Genomic DNA, 26,592 nt, shown 5'->3' with positions numbered 1-26,592 from the left:
GCGTGAAGCTTAAGCACTTCAGGAAGTGTTTTGCTGTCAAAGCACATGTGGGTAATTCTTCCTTTGAGGGGTGGAATTCATGATTAGGTATCTCCCATAGTACTATACTTTCCAATTGTGGGGAAAAAACCAAAATTCATGGTTCCTTTTGACTTAAGCACAGATTTATTTGTTTTTCGTTTGTTTTAGCACATTTGCCTATTACTGGTGCACAATTTGATGCTGTTTAGACAAGGGCTGTAAGATATTTTCTTTAGGAATTCAGGTTGGTGTCTATCCCTAGTAACTGGGTATAGGAGAAGATGAGCTAGCTTAAACTGTGTAATAATTATACACATCCTTTCAAGCTTCCAGAAAACCAATTGCTTAAAAATCTTCTGTTCATCTTCAGCTGTCTGCATTTAAGAGTAAGAAAAAAGTTTTTAAATGATTGTCAGAAGGCAGTTGTGCTACTACAAGTGTGACTTCGGGTCATTGGGGGTTTAATATACATTAAAGAATTGTTTTTATAAAATTGGGTTTATGGTTATAAAATAGTTTTGATAGAGCACAGCTGGAGAATGAATTTAACTGTACACGTTAGGTTGTCGTTTTCCTGCTACTGTGTTACTGAGCTTCACAGCTACACCCAGACTAGGAATTTAGAGACTATGTGGGCCGAAGACGTAGGAATGGGAACAGAGGCTGCAGTTTTTGAACTGAGGATGCAAGTTTTCTTTTACTAGACTTCAGGACCTTGGTAGAAGTTTGTTCTGTTTTACCTTTGACCTTGTAAGTTAATCATCATCTTGAATTGTCATCCAACACAAGTAAAGATAGGATCTTCAGGTTATCTCTGAATTCCTTTGTAAACTCTGATGACACAGGACATCATAGGAAGTAGGAAAATCTGTTCTGTACTCTGTAAGAGATGGTTTTAAAAGCTAGAGGGCATTCCAGGGGCATTTGTGTAGTTGAGCATCTTTAAAACTGAAAATCAAATCGCTCCCTTAAAGACAATCAAGGCTGCCCCCTATTGTTGGTAGCTGCTCCCATTGTCGACATGAAGATAGGATGGCTTTTGCAAGGAGCCGGTGGTCTGTTTTCCCTGTCCTCTCACTAGAAGCAAGCTCCTCGACTTTTCAAAGCCTGTGAGAAATCTAAGCAATCCAATTGGCTACGTTACTTCAGTCTTCTGATTTTATTTGGGCAGGCGTATTGCCTGAATGGCTCAAGCAAAACTGTTTTGCTTATATAAAAGTTGGACAGTTATATTTCTTCTGAATTATGTAGGCATTTGCTCCTATAATATTTCTCTTATTTTACAATTGTTCACTTGGTAGAAGGGTGAGCATAGGTTCTCTTTTCAAAGTGCTGCAGCATTGTTCCTGCTCTTGTTTTCTCTTGGTAAGCTTTGGTATCAGTATATTTCGGATGAAATGCTTTGCAGTAGAAACTATATCTTATAAAATGCACATTTCCTGTTATTTTGATTGGCATTTGAAGAGGCTCTCCCATCTCTAGTTATGATACTTTTTCATGTCTGCTTGGGTTTATTTAGCAAGTGAGCTGTATGTGACTCAGCAATTAAAGTTATAATGCAACTTCAATCTCATCTGATTTTCTAAGAATTCTCACATAATTGTTTCCTAAAAAAAGGGTTTTTTCTTCTTCTCAAGCTGTAATAACCTGATAGTTGGCTTCTAATTGAGTTAAATATAGCAGCTGTAATTCTGGTCATAAATTTTATCCCAACCAAAAACCAACCTTGTGTTTTCATTTCCTACTCTTTGCTAAACCGGTGTGCTTTGAAATTTGCTGGTCAAATAGAAGTGAACGCTCCTTCTTCCTTGTAAGACTCCAAGGAAACGAAGTTTACAGCAGGAAATGCTTTTCATAATATTCGTCATCAAAGATTAATGATCACCTGGTCTATAAGAAATTTGGAACATTTTCTTTATGGAAAAGAAATGTACAAGACAATTATTAGCATTTGTGTGAAGAATGTAGGCCAGCTCAGTCCTCCTAGGTTATTTTCGACAGTTTGTAAGAGAGAGAAAGGCGATATTGGAGGTACACAATTAGGGAAAAGGAAAATATTGACATAAAATTACTGAATCTTTAATATGGTAAGAACCTGTTTATCAGGATTGAATTCTAAGAGGAAGAAATGATTTTTTAAATAGCTGTTATAATCATCTGTGAAGGGGAATATATTTGTAATGTCTAAATATTCCTCTGACTCTTTCTACTTGCTAGTGACCGTTCTGGCCATATTCCACGAGCTTCAAGTTGATGTTGAACTCTATGCCCTTCTTTTTGGTGAAAGTGTCCTCAACGATGCTGTTGCCATAGTGCTGTCTTCGTAAGTGTTTGTTTTCTTATTATATTCTGTCTATCGAATGTTAGGGTATTAGGAACTGAGAGTCACTTATTGAGTGAAGTGCGTTATGAATGGAAATATTTGAAAGGATGAGGCATTTTTTCCCTCTTGAAGAAATACATACTTGTAGATAACATGGAAAATGCAGAAGAGAAAAAGGAAGAAAAAAAGATTATGTACTCCCAACACCTAAAGACAATTACTGTAAATATTCTAAAACATTTTCTTTTACTCTTTTTTTCTGTGCATGATATTTTTACATAGTTGTGATTGTAGTGTATATATATAATTTTATATTCTGTTTTAACACTATAACATGAAACATTTTATTTTTTTAATTAAATTAAATTTTTTTTTTCCTTTTTCTCCCAAAGCCCCCTGGTACCTAGTGGTGTATTTTTAGTTGTGGGTCCTCCTAGTTGTGGCATGTGGGATGCTGCCTCAGCATGGCTTGATGAGCGGTGCCGTGTCCGCACCCAGGATCCCAACTGGCGAAACCCTGGGCTGCTGAAGCGGAGTGCGCAAACTTAACCACTCAGCCACAGGGCTGGCCCCCAAATTAAATGTTTTGAATAGATAATGTACTCACATGGTTCAAAAACAAACTATATAGAAAGGTATATGTTGAAAAGTCGTATTCTTACTCCTGGCCTCATTCACCTGTACCCCGAGCCCCTTATAGGTAATCATTTTTATTAGTTTCTTGTGTATCCCAGAATTTCTTTATTCATATGCAAGCACACATATGAATAAATATTCTTATTTGCCTCTCATTTCTTATTTTTAAAAAGTAGCGTGGGGCTGGCCCCGTGGCCGAGTGGTTAAGTTTTCGCGCTCTGCCGCAGTGGCCCAGGGTTGTGCCAGTTCAGATCCTGGACGTGGACATGGCACCGCTCATCAGACCATGTTGAGGCGGCGTCCCACATGCCACAACTAGAAGGACCCACAACTAAGAATATACAACTATGTACCGGGGAGCTTTGGGGAGAAAAAGGAAAAATAAAATCTTTAAAAGTAGCATGATATATATGTTCTGTACCAAGCTTTCTCTCACATAACTGTGTTCTGGAGATCTTTCTATATCAAAACAGTTTTCTCATTCTTTGTTTGTAGCTGTATAGTAGTCTATGTGCTATACTATAAACTGTACTATGGTGTATTTACTCAGTTTTCTATTGCTGGAAACAAAGGGTTTTCAATCCTTCGCTATCCCGAATAATGCTGCAGTGATTAACCTTGAACTTACCTGTTTTGTACATGCATAGCTATATTGGTAGGATAAATTTCCAGAAGTGAGTTTCTTGGGTTAAAGGGCAAATACATTTGTAATTTTGTTAGACATTGCTAAATTGCCTAGCAGAGAGATTATGCCATTTTCCACTTTAACCACTAAATTATGGGAGTGCCTGTTTCCTCATAGTTTCACCAACAGAATATTTGTCAGACTTTTGTATTTTCTCCAATTTGATGATTGAGAAATATCTCATTATAGTTTAATTTGTATTTCTCTTATTTGACATAATCATTTCAGAAACATTTTTTAATTTTTGGAAGTGTTAATACACGTTTTAAAGACAATTAGCAAATGAGCCATAGTTTAATCTAATTATAGAAATTGCTGTACATGTTATTAGAATGTGTTTGCAGGTGAAAGAATGAGTCTGAACCTCTAAAGAACTCAATCCTGCCAACTCATTCCTACTAAGCAAATATCTAACCCTATAGACAGTTGCCTTTACTCCATACCAGAACTTTCTATGAGAGAGAAGTAAAAGCCGTTTATATTTTCTCCCTATTTTTATTTCTCTCCTAAATTTCCATTTTATTAACTATAAAAGAGTAATCAGTCACTGACTCTAGTTTACATAGCTTGATTGCTGCCATTGCCTTACTGCATAGTGGAGAATTACCTTTTCTGAGATATAACACTAATCCCTTAAATGTTGTGTATAATGATATGCAAAAGGTCAAATCCTTTTTTGTGAATGCAATGTATGTAAATTCCACTCCTCTCCTCTATTTATTGCCAGAATATTTTGCAGCTGTCCACAACTAATACAAATATAATTTAAAAAATAAAACCTAAAGTGTCTAATATTGATACTGAACGTGTACACCTTCAATGACAATAGGTGTGTAAAATAAAAGTTTTATATTATTTCAAAGAAGGTAGAAACAGATAGTGTGTTTGTAACTTATGTGTTACAAAAAAATGACACTCCAAAGATTGTTGAAGCTTTCAGTACATAGGAACCTGCGAGAGCACCAGTGCTACCAGATGAAGAGAATAAGATACAGGCAGTTCCTTTTAGCATCAATTCCCCATCCTAGATCATTATCCTGGTGCTTAATCATCTTACTACTGAGTGTTCCTTCTTCATTGCCCTAATGGATCAAGGGTCAGAAAAATCTCTGTTGTGGTCCTATTGTAAACTATTGTGCCCTATGCCTTTGAGCTTTGGGGTGTACATATCGTTGTTGGTGAAGAATAAATTTGTCATAAAGAGAATGCCTTTTCCATAACACTGCTCACAAAGAGCTGTGCTTGTCCTGCTATTGTAGCCTTTCTCAAATAGGGTTCTGTGAGAGCATTCAGCCTTATGGAGAATGATTCGAGTGATTCTTTTCTCAGTTCTGAGGAAGCTGCAGAGCTAGTACCATTCTAGACTTAGATAAGTTAATTCATGACATAGTGTGGTGGAACCCTAGTCGAGAAGGGCTGTATCTGAGAGTATCGTATCAGGGAGCTTGTTAGCATCTTAATGGAGTTGAACAAATGGGTTCCTACCCAAACACTGAAGGAAAACTAGTTGTGTTACTGGCTATGGGAGGTTACTAGCTGGAAGGCTTGACAAGATGTTTGTCATCATCTTTCATTTGATAGAAATAGTCTACTTTGTGTTGAGTTCTGTTAGCTTGATGATTTTCTAATGTGTATATTCTATAAAAGTAGCCTTGCATGGAGGGAGGACCCCTTTCTGAAGGAGTTCTGTTTGGCAATTAACAGGTTAAGGCAACCCTTCTTGAAATTTATGTTGGAAGTTGTTTTTCTTTGTATTTTGACCTGTTAGATTAACACTACTTGCTTTTGTTAACACTTTTAATCTGGTGAGAGTGAAGTGAAGCTGGTTCCCTCATACGTCGCTGTAGGAGGTAGATGTGTATGTACTGCTATAGTGTAGTCTGTATGTCTAGATGGAGATAAATTCTAAGTTGTATAGTATTCCGCTGAATGGATATGCCATTAACCTGGAGACCTGTATGTATACTAGTTTAAAGTATGTTTTTTGGGGTGATTTACATTTTATAAAAGGAGAAGTACAGTGAGTAAACAAACATGACAAACTGTTTAACTTTACTAGTTACCAGAGATATACATGTTAAAATAAATGACCAATTTTACCTATTCAGTTAACAAGAAAAAATTGTTAATGAAAAGAGTTAACTGCTGGTAATGGTCCATGCAGTGATTCTTGATGGGGGTAATTTTGCCCCCACTTCCAGGGGATATTTGGCAATGTCTGGGGACGTTTTGGTTGTCACGAATGGGAGGAGGTTGCTACTGATATCTGGTGGGTAGACGCCAGGGGTGCTGCTAAATATCCTTCAGTACACAGGACAGCACCCATCACTCAACAGATAATTATCTGGCCCCAAATATCAATAATGCCAGGTAAGCAAAATTAGTGTTTCTTGATCCCTGGTGTGATAAAACTACATTACTCGTACATTCTTGTTAACAGTGAGATTGGTATCACCAGCTTTTTTGTATTTTATCTTTTGTCATTATTTATGATAATAAAATTAATACGTTTGTAACAGAAATTCAAAGTATTTGACTTAGAAAGTAGAAAATTCCTAAAATTTCAGCTGTCAAAAATAACCACTGTTAAGATTTTTATCCAGACTTTTTCCATTAATATTCCACATATTAACATATATATAAATCTATTAATAATTTTTTTTGAGGAAGATTAGCCCTGAGCTAACATCTGCTGCCAATCTTCCTCTTTTTGCTGAGGAAGACTGTGTAGTAATAATTTTTTAAACAAAAAATGGCCTAGTACTATACATACATTTCTCTAACTTGTTTTTCTCACTTGGACATTGTGCTGTATTAATACTTCTGTTTTCCCATTGTATGGATGCACTGCAGATTTACCTCTCCAACTCCTTTTTGATTAATATTTTCTAATATTGTATTATTGTCACGAGCACTGCAGTGAACATATTTACGTGTAAATCTCTGTGAATCCTTGAGAGTATTTCTGTAGGACGTTATTTAGAAGTAGAATTTCTAGACCAATGGATATGATCACTAAAAAAAATGAGAGATATAGTTATATTTCCCTCTGAAAATATAATACAGATGTATTTGAAAGCAGTTGCACAACATGTAAAAAAGCCATGGGTATAGTAATACCCTGTTTCTAGGAATGTAGCACAAGGAAATAGTCCGAAATTTGTAAAAGGCACAAATGTATTCTTTCACACTATTATTTGTAGTAACAAAAATATTAGAAGCCACTTTTAAATGTCTAACAGTGGGGAAATGTTAAATAAATTATGTTATATCCATTTGGACCATTTTTGAAGTCTTTAAAAGCCACAGTTAGAGAGGCTATAACAATTTTTATGTCATTGTTAGTTGAAGAAGCAGAATTTAAAAGCATGTGTTCATTATCGTTACAACTAAACATGAAATAGCACGCATGCAACAAAAAGAAGGGAAAGAAATACAGAAGGAAAGTAAGATAGACCTGTCAGGGTAGTGGAATGGTGGGGTGATTTTTCCCCCTAAATTGTACACTGTATCACTTCCAGGATTTAAAAAAACATTTGTAAAAATGTTGCTGCCTCAAGATAAAATGTTGATGGATGTGAAAGAGTTAAGATTTCAATCCAAAGGCCAAGATTTTACTAAAAAGAAGAAAACAAACCTCTCATCTGTTCTCAGCCCAAAGTGCTTTTCATGTGTTCTTGTGCATCTTAGGGATTAAAGAGTAAAATAACGATTAATGTGAATCTTGAATTTATGTGAACTAATCCAGAGAAAGCAGCCTCAGGAGGCGTGGCGTAGATATTTTGTTCCAGCCAGCATTTTGAAAACTGTGACGAGGGAGAAAAAAGCTTGTTGTAGCCGTATCCTTTCTTTCTCCAACCAGGTGCTATGTATTAATGTTATAATGCCATCAGATCTCATTTACTGTGGTAGGTAGGGAAGATATGTATAGGTAAGATAGCATGAAATGAAAGGCCATTTCATATTTATTAAAACAATATCAAATCTAATGATATTGTCCCCAAGTGATCTGGTCACTTTGAACATTTAAACACAAATATTTAAAATTTTCAATTCAGATTGAATCTCAGAAATTTCTAGATGCCATTACCAGAATTAATGTTAGTGCTATACTTCCGTAAAACACATAAAATTAGGAAATTTTAGTTTGGTCTTAGATTTTGTTTTTGCTTTTTTTTTTCTTAACTTAACTGAGGAGTTATGAAAAGAACTTGGCGTGCATGATATAGCAAGCCCATTTTTTAACCTTGGACCAGAAAAATCATTGCAGTAGCCACAGGGAGAATTCATTATATTCTTGAGAATGTGTTTTTTTCTCCTTTTCTTTCACATGACTTGTATGATGTCTTTGAGTCTGGACTTTTCATAAAAACACTGGTACCTCAATTAACTGAGATGAGAACTGATGGTAGTAACGGTAGGTCCTCCTGCCAGAGACCTGCTGACAACAGTGATTTTCTCAGCTGTTTCTATTTTCTGGGGTGACTGTTTTAAAAGAAACACTTTTAGACTAGCTTTGGACTGTGCGTTCAAGATGGAGAGTGTCTCCTGTAACTGCCTGTGTTGGCCTCTCAAAGAGTGACTTTCTTTCAGAAGTGTGAGGTGGAGGATCCAACTGGGTATGCTAAAAGTACTGTTGAGTGGATTCTAATTCCTTGGAAGGCCTTTCAAGAACCCTTTTTCCTATAAAAGTCCATTTCAGGGAGTGAATAGATATCAGGCATTGGGCCCATTCTGGTATTCTAAAGGTTGAAAAGGTGCTTCAGTCATCTTTTTTCCCATAGGAAAGACAAAATGTGACCGGGTTGAGTACTGAACAGTCTTCTTTGTGTTCTCATGCCTCCGCTGGAAATAAGTGGAATTTGTCATTAGTTTGTTCACATTAGTGTGTTAGGGCTTTCAGGCACTCAGTACTAGTAAACCTTAAACAGAGTCACAAAAGAATGGTAGTGCCCAGCATCTTGAGGCTAGAGGAAAAGGCTCGCTATACCTTTCACGTAGAGAGCCTTAAAATGGTCTGCCTCCTGAAACTGCCATTTAAGTAAAAGCTGAATTTCCTTGCTAGCTGGATCCACCGCAGGGTATTTTGGTAATCTTTTGTCCTTGTTTTGGCAATCGGAATCAAGAATTTTTGGATTTCTCCCCTCCTGTGATTTCATCTTTCAGGCTTTACACGGGATAACATTTTTATGTATGTATGTACTTTTAAGTTATTTTGCAGATAATGTTTTTAAAGTAAAAGTTGCTTCCAGGAGTAAGAACAGTCTCTCTTTTGTAGCTCAATAGTAGCATACCAGCCAGCTGGAGACAACAGTCACACCTTTGATGTCACAGCCATGTTCAAGTCCATTGGGATTTTCCTTGGGATCTTCAGTGGATCTTTTGCAATGGGTGCTGCTACTGGAGTGGTGACAGCTTTAATATCCTTTTATTGTATTTATCTTTTCTTGTTAACCTAAAAGAGTAGTCGAATGCTGTGTTCTGTGCTCTCTCCTGGTTCCATAAGTGGCATTGTGTTATAATTATGAGCCTTGTAACCAAGTATTTTGTTTGCAAATATTAGGCAGTCATCTTTACCAATAAATAAATAAAAGAATTTCAATGTTTTGTGTAGGGCTTCATGCCCTCAAATTTTCGCTACAAAAGTCTAATTAGACACAGAGACGCTTTTGGGGTGGATTTTAAGGTTGTAGAGTGAATTGATGTCATGGTAGCTATATTCCAAAGAGCCTCCGGATGTTCTCCACCGCCGCTCAGGCCGGCAGTCTTTTGCTCTTTGTTTAAGGGGACGAAGAGGACATGTACAGCCATGGTGCTAATTGAACATCATCTCAGCTCCCACCGATTTTAGCCTTCTTCTCTAGAGTCCTAAGCACTGCCACTAATTTGCTGTTAGAAATATTGGGCAAGTCATTCTTGTAGTCATTCAGAAAACAGTTTTTGCTTGCCTGCTGCATGCCAGATGCTATGCTGTGGGTATCACAGATAAACAAGGCAGACATGGCCTCTGCCTTCCTTGAGCTTCTGGTGTGAAAGCGTTGACGCATCACTTGGGGGCCTCAGTGAAGGCAGGTGGAGGGCAGGAGCAGCAGGGAAGATGAGTGGGACTAGATGATCTCTACAGAACTTGCAGCTTGCAAACTTCTCAGATACTTTCTTATAAAACAAATACTCTTTCAAGAATCTACAGGCTTGCTGTACCTCAGCTTCGTGCTAGAAGAGACTTGTCTTATGGCTTTTTTTCGGGTGAACTGTGGCATAAAGGGGCAGTAAAAAGAGTTCTGAAGAAGAAGCCAGGACAGATAGTATCTCTTCTCCAGTGCAAGTTCCTTGAGGGTCGGAAGTATATCTTATTCATCCTTTTATTGTAGTACACATTTGTTGGTTCCAGCCTGAGATCTGTCACAGCTTGACACAGGCCATTCCACTGTCAACTAACAAATATTTTTTAGACTAGTATAAATGAGTGACATGCCTCCATTTCTTCATCATGGAATGCTGTACATCACAGAGATGTTAGAGAATCAAATACGCGTGAAATCGCATGGAAATGACATTTATAATAAATGTAAATTACTATAATTATGGAAGCTGTCTTGCTTTGAGTCGCAAATTAATGGTCAGAGTTGCCATGTTGTGTATCTGATCTGTTGCTCTTGTCTCTGCCTGTCCTTTACTGTGTGATTTCTGGCAAAGCATGTGATACCCAGAAAACAGTTGGGTTGACTAAGCTGTAAGACTTCCTCACAGAAGGCAAGGCTGCTTACTCCTCAGTATGATGCTCATTTTAACCATTTCTTCACTTTGGTGCCTCCTTATTTTGTGACTTTTTTTTGTTAAACTGGAGAACCCTTCTTTTGCTTTCGCGGTTGCCTTGTTTTGACTATTATTTTTTCTAATCACTCTTCTGTATTACGAGATCTTGTTATCAGCCTTGACAGTCTTACGTGACAAAGTTCACCAAATTACGGGAGTTCCAGTTATTGGAGACCGGCTTGTTCTTCTTGATGTCCTGGAGTACCTTCCTCTTGGCTGAAGCATGGGGTTTCACGGGTAGGTTACTTTCTCTTTTAGATCTCTTTTGATCACAGGGAATGACTTTGCCAGTCGATGACAAGTGGACCAACTCTTCTAGTATTTGAGCACATTTGTTAGGGTTGGGATTTGTGCTGTCACTTTAGAATGTAATAAAGCTTTTCAGTGGAAGTGGTTCCTCTCAACAAAGTAAGTCACAACTGAACATTTCAACACTGAGCACATAACCTACTTCTGCACAATAAGAGCCTCGGTATAAAAGTCGGAAACTCCCCTTTGATGTCAACTTGGAACTTGTTGTCTTTATAGGTGTGGTTGCAGTGTTGTTTTGTGGCATCACACAGGCCCATTATACATACAATAATTTGTCCACGGAGTCTCAGCATAGAACTAAACAGGTAAGAGAAACTTTATAAGTTTGTGAATAAACTTTTCCTTCTTAACAGTGAAACTGAAATCGTTTTTTACTGGAAAATAATCTTCGATCTGTTCAAAACAGTGTCTACTCATTTCAGCTCCTCTTCCTTTGACTCTAGAAACAGATGGGATCAGCAGATTGAAGGGTGACAGCTTTTGGGGGAGCGATAGGTCAGCAGAATGGCCAGGGCCTATTTTTATTGTGGCTCCAGGGGTCAGTCAGCTTCCTTTCCTTCTTTCCCTAATCTAATGACTTTTAAGAGGAATGTTTTAGAAGCTCACTCTGGTCTCACTAGAAACACTGCCGTGTGATTTAGATAAGATTAACTGCTGATCTGACTAGATCTACTGCTGGCTCATACAGAGAAGTTTAACTCCCTTCCATCTTCCTTCAGGCACTTGGAGCTGCTATATTTCTAGGAATGTCAACCACATCAGTGGTTGGGCTTCTCATGGTACTGAATGATCAGTTGTGCAGGGTACCTGAAGGAAATTATAAAGCAAATAGGCACGGCATTTTCTAGTCTTAGGATGTATATGGAACAAATACATGAGCAGTGTGCATACTTGATCATATTGAGAAATAGAAGCTTTGAGTTTTGCCAAATGATTAGAACATAGATTAGCCTGGAAAGGACTCATGATAAAGCAGGAGCAAAGGTACTTTTTCTTGTCTTTTTCCTGGAGCCACCGATTTAGCGTATGGCCAATGCTCTTTCCCAACCGCTCAAAAGAGATTAGGCTTTTTCCCCCCAAGCACATGCATTGGGGTTACAGATCCCTTTCACAGACTAATTCAGTGCAATAAGTGTAGAGAAGAAAATCAGCTGAAGGGTTTGGCATTTTTCTAGGCAGTGGGGTGGGGAATAAAAGAAAAAAAAGGTAAGAGCTCCCAGTCTTGTTGCAGGAAAGCATGGAGCGAGGGTTGACAAATGAAGGCCAGGCCTCCCTGTGAGGGGTGCAAGCTGAGGATGTTTGTACGTTGATAAATGGTTGGAAAACAATCAAAAAAAGAATATTTTGTGACACATGGAAGTTATGTGAAATTCAGATTTCAGTGTCCATCAATAAAGGTGTATTGACACACAACCACACCCAGTTTTTCATGTTCAATCTATGGCTGCTTTTGTGCTACATTGGCCAGGTTGAGTGGTTATGACAGGGACCACGTGGCTGCAAAGCCTCAAATATTTGCTCTCTGGCCCTTCACAGGAAAAGTTTGCTGACCTCTGGGCTTGTGGATTAAAGTGGGCCCCCTGGCATCCCTGTATCGTTCGTTCCAAATCCTGGTTCTACTACTTGCTGGCTCTGTGACCGGGGGAAGGTTATATAACTTCTCTGTGCTTCAGTTTTGCCAACTTTAAAATGAAGATAATAATAGTAGCTACCTCACGGTGTTGTTGTGAGATTAAAGTGAGATAATGCATGTAAAGTCCTTAGCATAGTTTTGGGCACGTAGTAAAAACTGGATAAAGTTTAGCAATTATCATTAAACAAGTCATAATAATAGTATATTAAATCATTTAAGGTAAATTAAATATATACTTATTTACTTGAATTTTGTTCCCATTTCTCAGTAATAAGGCAACCCCAGTTTAGAAAGATTAACGAACTTGCCCGAAGCCACACAGCTAAGCAAGTGGAGAAGGCAGGATTCAAAGCCAAGGCATTCTGACTCCTGAGCCCATGTTGTGACTTAACCACTAGCCTCTTTTGCAGGGCAGAGGGCTCATGTTAAAGAGCAGTGGTAGGTAACTATGATGGACAGAGGGATGCCGGGTTATAGAGGGCCTTGAATTCATTCCTTCAGCAAGGCTTGGATCCCTGCTCCGTTAGTAACACTTGAAGAGGCAGTGACTTAGTGACATGAACAGGTGGAGGGTGGGCAGGCAGCAGGGGAGGCTAGAGCATGAGGCTATAATGCGTAAGCCCTTACTCCCTAACGAAGGCTGAGACCCACGTAAGAAGTGAAAGCGCTATGGCAAGGCAGTGATATGAGAATTGTCACGAAGCATTCTATGCCAGGATAAGAGAATTTGAACTGGATCTTACAGCCTGTAGAGAGGGAAGTGTCTTGAAACTACCATATTTAGAGAGAGTCATTGGGTGGTGGTGTGGAAGATGAGGGTGGCAGGGATACAATGAGGGTCCTTTTGCAGCATCATGGGTGGCAAGTGATGAAAGCTAGACTAAGACAGTGGCAGGGACAACGAGGAACATTCCAAAAGAAAACTTGACAGAGTTTGGAGGAGAAGGAGCAGAATGACTGAATATGCGGCCTGGAGAAGGGAAGCTGATTAGGGGAAGTGGGGGCAACATTTCTGGCTTTTTTTGTGGGACTAGAAGTGTCATCTCTATTTGCTCCCCTGTGAATCACTTGTTTTTGGGAACGTACATGAACTTTACATATTTGAAGTATCTGTTTTATTTTCTTAGTAATGCTCATGTTTTCAAATTGTGTGACTTTATTTACTGGACTAACCTCTTCAAATTTCGTTTCAGTTGTTTGAGCTTCTCAATTTCTTGGCAGAGAATTTCATCTTCTCCTACATGGGATTGACACTGTTCACCTTCCAGAACCATGTCTTTAACCCGACATTTGTAGTAGGAGCATTTGTATCCTTTATTATATGTTCTGTGTTGAAAAGTTCTTTTTATTGAGATTTTTCACATTTTTTTGGAGGTGTGGTTGATAAGAATACATTTAAATATGTAGAATTTTCCTCTGAGTAAAACAAATAAGGATTTCAACTCTTTTATCTATTCTGTTTTCATTTTTTTCATTGCACAAATAATCCTGACAGAGTAAAATGACAGGAAAAAAGTATTCTACCATTCTGCCAACCCAAAAGATAAGATTGTTTGTCCTCCATTACTAAAGGGAAGAAAGAGAGAGTGGATACTGGGGAAGAGTTTGCAGTCCATGTCACAGGACGGTGGTTGAAAGATGATGAAAGGCTGAAGGAGGCTGCATTTCTCTCTCTCTGTCTCAGTGTCTCTCTCCTTGAGTTGAAACTCCAGTTAAAAGGGAGAAGCTGAGTACATGAAAGAGAGCGATCAGTAGTGCCAGCCTCATGTGAAGGCAGGAGATGGCATCCAAAGCATGCGGGGAGGGACTGGCCTTCAGTGGGAGGAGGCACAGCTGCACCATTGTTCCAAGAGAGGATAGGGTATATAGAGGTGAAGGGACGTTTGCAAGATGGCGTTCCTCTCTGATAACTTCTATTTTTATCTGCAAAGTTGGAGGTGAGATGTTTGCTCAGAGTGAGATAGGAGCTGGTGGCCTATCAGTTAGCTATTGTGGAACAGGTTACTCTAAAATTTAACAGCTTAAGACAACAGACATGTAGCATCTCACACAGATTCTGAGGGTCAGGAATCCAGAAACAGTTTAGCTGGATGGTTCTGGCTCCAGAATCTCTCTTGAGGTTGCAGTCATGCTCTGGGCTCGGACTGTACTCTCTCGAGACTTGGCTGGGACTGGAGGATCCACCCTATGCTTCTCACGTGGCTGTTAGCTGGAGGCTTTAGTTTTTCTCCATGTGGACCTGTCCACAGGGCAGTTCACAGCATAGCTTCCTCCAGAGGGAGTGAGCTGAGAGAGCACCAAAATGGAAGCCGAAGTGCCTTTTATAACCTAATCTTGGATGTGACATACCATCATCCCTTCTGCTGTATTCTCTTGGTCACACAGATGGACCGTGGTACAGCATGAGCAGGGACTACACAAAAATGTGAATACTAGGGGGCAGGGATCGTTGAGAACCATCTTGGAGGCTGGCTTCTACAGGTGAGAGGAGTTTTGAGGAGAAGGTTTGGAGACAGTTGTTGTAGAGAGTGGGAGAGTGAGTTGACCAAAGAAAAGCGGTAGGATTGCTGAGCAGTATTAGGGAGCCGTTTGAGTCTGAGGAGTAGGTATTAACAGCAGAATCAGTCTGCCCTATTGTATGACTTCGTTCAGGAGTACTTAGCTGTAAGCATGAAGAAAAGAGAGAGGGTCTGTCTGGGTTTGGGGTTTTGTCAAGTGGGTGCAGTGAAAACACAGACGGGGCAAGTGAATGTAGGGTATTGGGAAGAGTATTACTAAGACGTGGCTAAGGAGGGAGGTGAAGGGGCCAGCCCGGTGGCGTAGCGGTTAAGTTTGCACATTCCGCTTCTCGGCGGCCCGGTGTTCACCGGTTCAGATCCCAGGTGCAGACTTGGCAACACTTGGCACGCTAGGCTATGGTAGGCATCCCACATATAAAGTAGAGGAAGATGGGCATGGATGCTAGCTCAGGGCCACGCTTCCTCGGCAAAAAGAGGAGGACTGGCAGTAGGTAGCTCAGGGCTAATCTTCAAAAAAAAAAAAAAAAAAGAAGAAGGGAAGTGAAGAAGGGGAGGACCGTTTGAGGGAAAAGTAGAGGGATCTTTGGACTGGAGGCTCCGTGAGGTAGAAGAATGATCAGAGTGGCTGGATGAATGCGAAACATGCAAGGAGAGATTGTGGTCAGAAAGAGAGATGTCTGAATTAGTGATTTTCAAAAGAAATAGTTAGAAAACCACCTCAGAAGGAGGATTCTGCCAAAGAGATTAGCAGAAATATTTTTAAATTAAAACTCTAAGTAGGATCTCTGTTAGAAAATGAGGTATTACTGAAATGCCGTTCTACAGAGTCTTAGTCTCCTGGGGATGGACTTCAGGCAAAAAGATAAAGCCCGATTAATAAGAGAACCTTAGCTGGAAAACTCCCATGCGATCAGGAACTTCATATCCTGCTAGTCTTTGAGAAGTTTTTGAGCAGTCGAGTGGCTTGATCAACTATTCTTATCCAGAAACAAGGCTAAATATTCTCTGTGGGTTTCTGAGTCTGGTAGGAATTGATATTCCTCAATACAAAATCCTACCGTGAAAATTGACTCTTACCAGGAGAGCGTTGTTCTCTTGCTGGCTACAATAGTTAGGATATAGGTTTGGTTTCAGGTGACAATGACCCTAATTAACCAAAATTTAAACAAGATAAAAGTTTCTTTCTTTCTCACGTAGGAGTCTGAACTGGTGTGGCAACTCTGCTCCACAAAGTCATGAGGGACCCAAGCAGCCTTCTTACAACCCTCCCTAGAGAGTTTCCCTTGTCGTTAGGGTCCACGGTGGCTCACCCCCATGTCTCCCAATTCCCTTTAAATACATAACCCAGAATATGCACGCATCACTTCCACTTAACATCCATGGGTTACACCTACCCACCAGGGAGGCTGAGAATTCTGTTCTTTATCTAGGTGGCTGTGTACTCAAATGAAAACTGGAGGTAAGAGGGAGGAGTGACCGCTGCTGTAGAGTAAGGGAAGAACAGATGTGGATATAACTAGCAGTCGCTGCCACATCAGCCCACATGTTTTGTTTTTCTTTTTTTTTTTTCGGGGAATCACTATTTTTAATGACCTTTATATTCTAAAGTAGTTTTAGATTTACAGAAAAATTGTGAAGATAACACAGAAAGTTCTCATGTACCCCACACCCAGTTTCCCCTATTAACATCTTACATTAGCATGGTACACTTGTCACAATTAATGAGCCGACATTGATACATGATTATTAACTGAAGTTCATCCTTTATTCAGATCCCTGGAGTTTTTCCCTAATGTCCTTTTTCTGGTCCAGCATCCTACCCAGGGTACCATATTTCATTTAGATGTCATGCCTCCTTAGGTTCCAGCTGGCTGTGGCAGTTTCTCACGTGTTCCTTGTTTCTGATGACCCTTGACAGTTTCGAGGGGGTACTGGTCAGGTATTTTGCAGAATGTCCCACAATTGGAATTTGTCTGATGTTTTCCCCCTGATTAGGCTGGGGTTGTGCGTTCACTGGGAGGAAGACCACAGGAGTAAGTTGCCGTTCTCATCACTTCTTATCAAGGGTGCATACTTATTAGGAAGATAAGCCCTGAGCTGACATCTGCCAATCCTCCTCTTTTTTCTGAGGAAGACTGGCCCTGAACTAACATCCGTGTCCATCTTCCTCTACTTTATATGTGGGATGCCTACCACAGCATGGCTTGCCACGAGGTGCCATGTCTGCACCTGGGATCCGAACCGGCGAACCCTGGGGCACTTAAGTGGAACATGCGCACTTAACCGCTGTGCCACTAGGCCGGCCCCCCCCCCCTTTTTTTTTAATTGGCAACAGATGTTAGCTCGGGTGCCAATTTTTATTCATTTATTTATTTTTTTCTGCTTTTTATCCCCAAAACCCCCCAGTACATAGTTGTGTATTTTTAGTTGTGGGTCCTTCTAGTTGTGGCATGTGGGATGCCGCCCCAGGATGGCCTAGTGAGCGGTGCCATGTCTGTGCCCAGGATCCAAACTGGCGAAACCCTTGGCCACTGAAGCGGAGCGTGCGAACTTAACCACTCAGCCACAGGGCTGGCCCCCTGTTGATGTTAGTCTTAATCACTTAGCCAAGATAGTGATTTGTCAGGTTGCTCCATTGTAAAGTTACTCATTTTTCCCTTTTCCTGTATTGTGCTGCTTGGAAGAGAGTCACTGCAGGGAGCCTGCACTTAGGGAGTGGGGAGTTAGGTTCCATCTCCTCGAGGACAGAGTTTCTATAAAATTATTTGGAATTCTTTGCACAGGAGAGTTCTCTATTTTCCCCCACTTATTGTTTTGACCTGTCACTTATTTGTATCAGTATGGACTCGTTGATCCTTATTTTATACTTTGGGTTATAATACATACTACTTTTTAAATTTTTTTGCTCAAACCATTCCAGCTTTGGCCATTGGAAGCTCTTTCAGTGGGCTCCTCTGTCCCTTTGACGTACCCCTGTCATTGTGTTTTTTAAATTTTTTTGAGCACTTCCTTACTTTCTGGAGTTATAAGATACTTCAGGCTCATCTTGTATATTTTCTGCCCCAGCCCTAGAATCAACCATCTCCCCAAGGAGCCCTGGTTCCTTTTATTGGGGGATGGTATTAGCAACCAAAATCTGGGCTCTAGTTTTGCTCAGTGCTACTAGAGTGTCCTTGCTTCTAGGCCCTCTTAGCTGACAGAGCAAGGAAATATATATATGTATATATTAGTTCCTGTAGTGTGTGTGTGTATATATATGTATACATACACATACAAAAATAAACATTTGTATATGTAACTACCTGTATCTCTATTAAGCTAAAGATGAGTTCACATGGATGTCTCCAACTCTAATCCATTACCACATGGATCATTTAAGCTTCCTCCCCTTGCTGATTTGTGAACTCCCATTCCAACGTGAGAAACCTGACTTCCACCACCCACCATCCATTTACTTAATTGTTCATTCCCATAATACACAGTGGTATCAGAATTGTTAACCAGTATTCCCTTAGGAAACAACTTTATCAACACGCATATAGTGCTTATGCGCAGTTCCTTTTACCTTTAGTCTTACAGACTGCACCCATTTCCGAAGTTACTTAAGACAACACTGGTTCCCCTACCTTGTTTTGTTTTTAATCTTAGATTTTACTTTATGTTTATTCCTTTCAGAAAATGGGGTGGGGACTATATTGTAACCCCTGAAAGAAAAACTGTCTTTGTAAAGCAGGAGTCTCCATAGACAGCAAACTGGAGAAAAAGACACTGAAAGTGGTTTCTAGTTGAAACCATCCTGAATTCCTGTGAAACCTGCCCTTTGAAGCAAGGTGGAAGTCTTGCCTCGGCGGAACACGTGGGGCTAGCAGGAACTTCAGCCGTCAGAGGTGTTGGAGCTGCCCTTTTCTTTGTTCTGAGGAAGCAAGGGCAAGTTTAGCCAGTGTTACTCTTCCTCCTGCCAACGCTGACAATTAAAATGAATTAACCTATCATGTTAATAATCTTCAGATTATACCAAAGAAGCTCTGCTGTTAGACGTGTTTCTGTTCATCTAATGAATTTCCTGTATGTTACACCTGCACTGTCCAATTTGGTAGCAACTAATCACATGTGATTATTTAAATTTACATTAATTAAAATGAAATAAAATGACAATTTCAATTTCTCAGTCACTGGCTGCATTTCAGGTACTCACCATGTTGGACAGTGCAGATATAGAACATTTCCATCATTGCAGAAAGTTCCATTGGATAGTGCTGTGTCAGACAGAGGAATCAAAAGCCTGTGTGTTAGAAACTGAGCTATCTAAGATAGTTTTTCACCATCTTGAATGTATAGTCTAAATAATGTTAATAATAAGAATTATCCTTAACCTATTAATAATTTTAGATTGCTATTTTCTTGGGAAGAGCTGCCAATATTTACCCCCTGTCCCTCTTACTTAATTTGGGTAGAAGAAGTAAGATTGGATCAAATTTTCAGCACATGATGATGTTTGCTGGTAAGTTAGAACGTTTCCTCTCTTGCCCACTCCAAGAAACCACTCACAACACGTGCCAACTTGATTTTAAGTGGAAGTGATATGCTGGTAATATAAGACTCCTTACACGTTGTACTTGCAGGTTCCAATAGAAAACTTTTTATAGTGTCCCATTCCCTTCTGTGGGAATATTTTCATGTTCTGGTTCCGAATTCCTGGTTCAGGAATATGTCACACATGGTGGAGAAGGTAAAGATTAATGCATTTTCACACACACAAAAAAACCTGTATGTGATATTTCTGGCGATTCTATTCCTAATTGCCAAAACCCAGAAACAGCCCAATTGTCTGTCTTCCAGTGGGTGACTGAATAGCAAACTGTGGTACATCCATGCCATGGAATTCTGCTTAGCACTAAAAAGAACAAATTATTGATACACACAGCAACATGGATGAACCTCAGACCCATTGTGCTGAGTGCAAGAAGCCAGTCTCAAAAACTTACTTACTGTGTGATTCCATTTATGTGATGCTATCAAAAAGTCAAAAGCATAGTGATGGAGAATAGTAGTTGCCAAGGGGTTGGCAGGCTGACGGAGAGGTTGGACTAAAAAGAGGTACCACAAAGGAATTTGGTGGGAGCAATAAAACTGTTCTGTGTCTTGGTTGTGGTAGTGGTCACACACCTCTACATTTATCAAAACTCATGGAACTGTACACCAAAAAGAGTGAATTTCATTGTATGTAAATTTAAAAATAAATTTCAAAAAATTGTCATAAGATCAGTGCGTGTCAGTATCACCTACTAATTCTTATTCGTATATGCTTATGTATGTTAGTATATTTTGTGTATTTGTTCATGTGCTTCTGAGTTCTCAGAATGTGCCTTATTTCTCTGGATTTATGACGCGCACATTGGTAATGAGGTATTAAAGAAATACTCTTTCATTCCCTTGTAGGCCTTCGCGGTGCAATGGCATTTGCCTTGGCCATTCGAGACACTGCCACTTACGCGCGGCAAATGATGTTCAGCACCACACTGCTGATTGTGTTTTTTACTGTGTGGGTATTTGGTGGTGGCACCACTGCCATGCTGTCATGCTTGCATATAAGGTAAGTAGTGACTGGTGACCTCACTTTAATGTTACAATTCAAGTTATTTTTCTTTTAATCGGGAGAAAATTTTAAGCTTTGACAAATCTGCAATGTTTCATTTTTTCCTTTTAAAAAGTATAACATACAGAAAAAATGGAAAATATGCAAAAGAAAAATAAAAACCATTGTTAACACTTTGAGGGATGTCTTTTCAGCCCTCTTGCTACGCATTGTATATATTTTTAACAAAAAAGGACAATACTACAGGTACTCTTGTAAACTAATTTTTAAGTGTAATATAGTATGGACATTTTTGTTGGTAAATACATTTTTTAATGGCTGCATATATCATAATTTATTTAACCAAATCCCTACCCTTGGACTTTCGTGTTGTTTCCAGGATTTTGCTGTTACCATTAACAATTGAAGATTTTGCTATTACTATTACAGTTAGCATTGTGAACATTCATAAGTGCATACGCTGCTGTGCACTTGTTTGATTATTTCCTTAGGGTGCATTCCTGGAAGTATAATTGCTTGGTCAAAGGATATGCATATATTTAAGGCTTTTGATCCCTATCACCAGATCAGATCAAAAATTTTTCGTCTATCTGCAGCATACGAGACAGTCCAGTTTATCCCACCCCTAATCAATACTAGATTTTATCATTCTTTCTCATCTTTATGATCAGCCTTGTTTCTGACCCGACAATCCAAGGCCAAGATTGTGAGGTCGTGGTCTTAAATGCACACTAGTTGATGTATTCAATTGGAAAGCTTCCTTGTATCTCAAGAGTTCCACATTTGTTTCCATGGATACAGCAGCCTATGTTGCTAAAGCCTTTGTAGATTTTACCTCTGTTTGGCTGAAACTTCATAGAACTTAAGAACTACTGAGCTTCCAGAATATGTAGGGTTTATTAGAGAAAACAGTATTTCACATCTTATAGAATCTGTTCTCCATTTTTCTCATTCTATTATGCCTTTCTTTTAACATTCTAAGACCAGCCAGCCCTAAATCACTCTTTGAATGTTGTTATTTCTTTCTCTCTTTGCTATTCAAATCCCTTTCTTAAATTTCCATGCTGTTACTGTATATAATTGAAAATACACAAAAATAATGTTCTCATAACCCTGGTTATGACTTCAGGGAGGACCTGGCATTTGTTAAGTACCTACTATGTGCTGGGTGTTGTGTTAAGTGGGTTTTACATATTTATCTAATCACAGTAGCTCTATTTTACAAGTGAGGAAATAGGGGCTTCAAAACCTTCTAAGTTGTTCAAGGTCACACGAACAGTTCAGTGGTGGACGGAGGAGCCTCTGATCTCACTGAATTCCTCCTAGACTGTGCTGCATCAAGAAATGGGGGGGCGGGATTTTGGAAGGATTGAACTCCTTCCTTTTCTTAAGACTTGTAAATGAAGACTCCTCCTTGTTCTACTAAGAACAAAATTAAATGTAAGATAATTTAGGAAAAATAGTCCTCTTAAGTGGAGTCTCAGTTTTTGTTTTGTTTTTTGTTTTTGTTTTTTTTTTCCTTTTTCTCCCCAAAGCCCCCCAGTACATAGTTGTATATATTTTAGGTGTGGGTCCTTCTAGTTGTGGCATGTGGGACGCTGCCTCAGCGTGGTTTGATGAGCAGTGCCATGTCCGCGCCCAGGATTCAAACCAACGAAACACTGGGCCGCCTGCAGCGGAGCACGCGAACTTAACCACTCGGCCACGGGGCCAGCCCCGAGTCTCAGTTTTTAAAAAGGATCAATTCTCTTCCCTGCTGCCCTCCACACAAACCAAACCAAATACCCACACCTACCCCCCCCGCAAAAAAACCCCCACCTCTTCGCATAAACTTGATCCACCTTACCAGCTTTGCAAGCCCTTTGGCCCCCTCTTGCCTGCCCTGTAGCATGGTTTGGCATTTAATTGTATATATTACTTTACAGTCTTAGGTTAATTCCTGTTGTTTTTGTTGTTATTTGAGGGTTTGGGGGCCTCTTTGCAAATGGAGACTGGAATTTAAGTTTCTCTTCCCTCCCCCCAAATTTGTCTAGTACAGTTTTGAGGATGCTGATAAGTCCTTGAAGTTTAAGATTCATGCAGACTTAGACTTGACCTTACATTCTTGCTTCTTCATTTACTAATTCTGTGATCTTGGGCAAGGTCCTTAATTTTTTTAAGCCTCACTTTCCTCATTTGTAGTGTGCATTTGATCATCAGTACCTCCCTCCTAGGGTTGTTGTAAAGATTCAGTGAGCTAATGTCTGTAAAGCTCTTAGCACAGTGTTTCAAATGTGCCTTTTATTCTTTCCTTTGATAAATACTGATGGAGCACCCACCAGGTGCCAGGCACTGTTTTAAGCTCTAACTTAGTGGTTCTCAACTGCGGGTGATTTTGCCCCCTGCCAAGGGACATTTGGCAATGTCTGGAGACATTTTTGATTGTCACAGACAACGAGAGGAGGCTGCTACTGGCATTGAGTTGATAGAGGCCAAGGATACTGCTAAACATCCTACAGTGCACAGAGCAGCCCCCCACCCCCTGCAACAGTGAGTGATCTGGGCCAATATGTTAGTAATGCGAAGGTTCAGAGAGCCTGCTCTAGAGAGGTGCGGTAGTGGTAACGAGATAGAAAAGATCCCTGGAGGAGACAGACAATAAACTAGTAAACAAATGAAGGTGACAATTTTAGATGATAGGAAATGCTCTGATGACAAACAAGGTACCATGGTGGTGACTGAAGATAGAGTGTATTTTATAGACGGAGGTCAGGAAAGGTCTCTCTGAGGTTACATTTGAGCTCAGTCTACCTGAATGACAAGATATCACCAGTTAAACAGTAAGCAGGAAAAAGAGCAGTCCAGGCAGAGGGGAAAGCCAGTGCAAAGGCCCTGAGGCAGGAACAAACTTAGCCTGTTTAGTAGACAGAATAATGCCCATGTAGCTGGAAAATAGTGGTGGAAGGATAGGTAGGAAATGAGGTGGGCAAGATCCTATGGGACAGCAATTGACAAACGCGTCCTGTAAAGGGCCAGATAGTAAATATGTTATGCTTCAAAGGCCATGTGGTCTCTGTCTCAACTACTCCACTGTAGTGTGAAAGCTCCCATAGGCAATACGTAAATCAGTTGGTGTGGCTGTGTTCCAACAAGGCTTTATTCACAAAAACAGGAGATGCCCTGGGTGTGGCTTGTGGGCTGTAGTTTGTGGACCCCTGCTATCGGGTCTTGTAGGACATGGTGAGGAGTTTGGGTCTTAAAATCCAGTTGGAAATCTTGTAGGCTTTTAAATCCAGGGAGTGACGCCATCTATTTTACAGTGTAAATGGATCACTCCAGCTGTTGTGCGGACAACGGATCCTCAGTGAGTTAGAGCCAGCCAGCTATTCCTATGTCCTTTCGCATAGTTTGTGACAGTCACATTTGGCTCCCTCTCATTTACCACACAGACTTTGCACTTCTCCGTCTCCAAGCCTTTGCTCGTAACGTTCCTGCCTGAAATTCTCTTTCCCTCCCAGGAAGTGACACAGCTCAAATGCCACTCCTTTGCCCTCTGCTTTTGATCAGAACCACTCTTCTGTTTGCCTAACGTCGGGTGTCTCTACTCAACCCTTATTTCAGTTAGCCCTGTCATAATAATGTTGTGCTAAGAGCTGCCATTTAGCGAGTGTTTATGATGGATCAGATAGTCTCTTAAAATCTTCAGATGCATTTTCTCATTTAATCCTTCCAAGCAACTGTGTGGTAGCTGTTTTCCCACTGATACAATTACAGTTCATAGGGCTGCGTAACTTGACTAAGTTCACACAGCTAGAAAGGCGCTGAGGTCAGATTGGCACCCAGCTCTCTCTGATTGCAGTCCTTGGGGGTTATGCTGTAGTTGTGTCTGTCTTCCCCACTGGGCTCTGAGCTCCTAGAGTACAGGGCCGTATCTAACTCATGTCTATAGCCTGTGCCTAGCACAGTGCCTGGCAGATAATAAGTGCTCTATAAAGGTTTTAGCACATGGAGTTGGCTTCCCATAATGTTCCGTGTGAGTATTACAAATGTGCTATCCCCGAGACCACTAGATGTCACTTTAGATGCACAAAAGCGATTAGAGTTTAATATGGCTAAGAAGATAGCAAACAGCTTCTGGTCGTTTTAACAAAGAAGAAATGAGGCTTTCTTTGAATTATGAATCTGGTCAAGGCCATCTGTTTTCAAGTACTTGACCGTGATTCACTTGCCTTCCAGATGAGGTCTTGCATCATTTTTCGTCCCTTCGGTGTTATTCGTATTCTGGGATGCTACTGCTGCAGCTTCTCACACTGCTCTGTTTTCTGTGCTGTCTGTAGTAGTGACCTTGATCGATAGACATTTGAGCACCTATTGTGTGTCAGGTACTGTGCTAGACTCTGGGGATACAGAGATGACTTGAGACGTGGCCTTTACCCTCAAGGAGCTCACAGTCTATTTGGGGAGACTGACAGGTAAATAACTATACTGTGCTAAGTATTAGAATAGAGGACTCTAGAAAGTGCTGTAAAAGCACAGAGGAAAAAAGGATTCTGCCTGAAGGAGTCATAGACTGGTTCATTTGGAACTCAAACAAGGAGTAGGGAAAAATGAGGGACAGTGCATTTCAGATAGAGGGGACAACATGACAAAGGCTCGGAGGCTCGGGAGAGGACAGGGATTTGGGGAGAGGAGTGGTCCAGTGCGGCTAATGTAGGGCATGTGGAAGAGAGTGAGGGGACAGGTAGGTTGGAGTGGTGGGGGCTGCTAGTTTGTAGGGAGTCTTGAAAGTCGCACAAAAGACTTTAGACTTGACCCTCTGTGTCATAAGCCGCTCTCCAAGTCTTTGGTCAAGGGAATAACCCAGTCAGTTCTGTGCTTTTGACAGTTAACTCTAGGGGAGAGCCTGGCAGCTGGGAAACCTTATAGCCAGTTGCTACAGACCGCAGTGAGTCAGAACGAGGCCTGAGCTTGAGCAGTTGGAATGGAAAAGAGAGAAAATCTGAGACAGTTTAGAGAAAGAATTAACAGAGTTGGTGAGTACTCGTGTTGAGGAGATAGGAGTCAAAGAGGATTTCTTCGTAATGAAGCTGTTCCCTGTGGTACGGAAAGCAGGAAGTTTAAGCAGATAAAAAAGAATTCTGAAGAATCAAGGCTAATGGCTATCTACTAGCCTGTGAGAAAAATATGTAATTGGACCCTCTCTTCAGTCATCATAACAGAATGTTGCCATGAGAGCCGAGAGGTCCGAACACAAGCAGCTCCCTCCTGGAACTGCATGGGGCCAGGCTTGTTTTTGGAATTACCCAGTAATTCTTATTCAGCAACGGGCGCAATGCTCCTTTCTCGGACTCTGCTTACAGTGTACTTGGAGTCGGAGAAGAAACGCTGTTTTTCTGAAACTGGTCAATGGCATTGCAGGAAGAGAATCAGGAGACTCTGCTTGCCTCAGGAGCCAAGCTGTTGCTAAGGAAAGTGACAGGAGCCAAAAATCTACATCAACAACCACAGAAAAGCAACAAAATGTTAACAATTCCTAGCTTCTGTGTTCAGCAAAGTAGCTGCCTGACAATGTACATGTGACTAGACCATGTTTTTGGCTTCAAGATCTCATTTGCCTTTTGTGTTTCTCCTTTAGGGTTGGTGTTGATTCAGACCAAGAACATTTGGTAAATATGCATTCGTGTTGTCTCTGGCATTTCTGTCGAATGTGCAGTTGTTTGGAAAGAAAACAATCTACTATAGACTTCGTGCCACTATTATTTAGATCCTGTGCTATTTGCATTGCTTTTAACTGACGTCATTCCTGGCTTTTCTCACTGCTTGATAGAGACAAAACCAAATTTTAGACAGTGTGTGGTTATCAAGGGTAACAGCTCTCATATCTGTCCACCAGCCTGGGCTTTGGCCACAGAGGCGAGCAGTCCATTAAGCACTCCTGGGTTTTCAAGTGACTGCTCTGGCACAGGGAGCCTTTTTCCACTTGGGTTTGCGCATGAAGCCTTGTCTCTGATGTAAGTCCCACTCCAGCTGCTCTTCCTGTGTAACTTTCAAATTGGATGAGCAGCAGCTGCC

The 26,592-nt window shown here is 40.4% G+C and overlaps 1 protein-coding gene across 2 annotated transcripts in view; it reads left to right on the top strand.

Annotated features, from left to right (window-relative positions):
• Positions 1–26,592, top strand: part of SLC9A6 (solute carrier family 9 member A6) — a 60,247-nt gene that overhangs the window by 12,378 nt on the left and 21,277 nt on the right. For both annotated transcript variants that reach the window (XM_046673616.1, XM_046673615.1), the window contains 8 exons: positions 2,239–2,344; positions 8,944–9,085; positions 10,613–10,718; positions 11,010–11,098; positions 13,620–13,733; positions 19,335–19,446; positions 20,385–20,538; positions 26,156–26,186. In XM_046673616.1, the coding sequence (XP_046529572.1) occupies positions 2,239–2,344; positions 8,944–9,085; positions 10,613–10,718; positions 11,010–11,098; positions 13,620–13,733; positions 19,335–19,446; positions 20,385–20,538; positions 26,156–26,186 (854 nt within the window). The remainder of the gene's footprint in view (positions 1–2,238; positions 2,345–8,943; positions 9,086–10,612; positions 10,719–11,009; positions 11,099–13,619; positions 13,734–19,334; positions 19,447–20,384; positions 20,539–26,155; positions 26,187–26,592) is intronic.

This window comes from Equus quagga, chromosome 10 (assembly GCF_021613505.1).
Source record: "Equus quagga isolate Etosha38 chromosome 10, UCLA_HA_Equagga_1.0, whole genome shotgun sequence".
NCBI classification, from domain to species: domain Eukaryota; kingdom Metazoa; phylum Chordata; class Mammalia; order Perissodactyla; family Equidae; genus Equus; species Equus quagga.
Note: the sequence above shows the minus strand (reverse complement) of the source record. Positions and strands in the feature narration are given on the sequence as shown.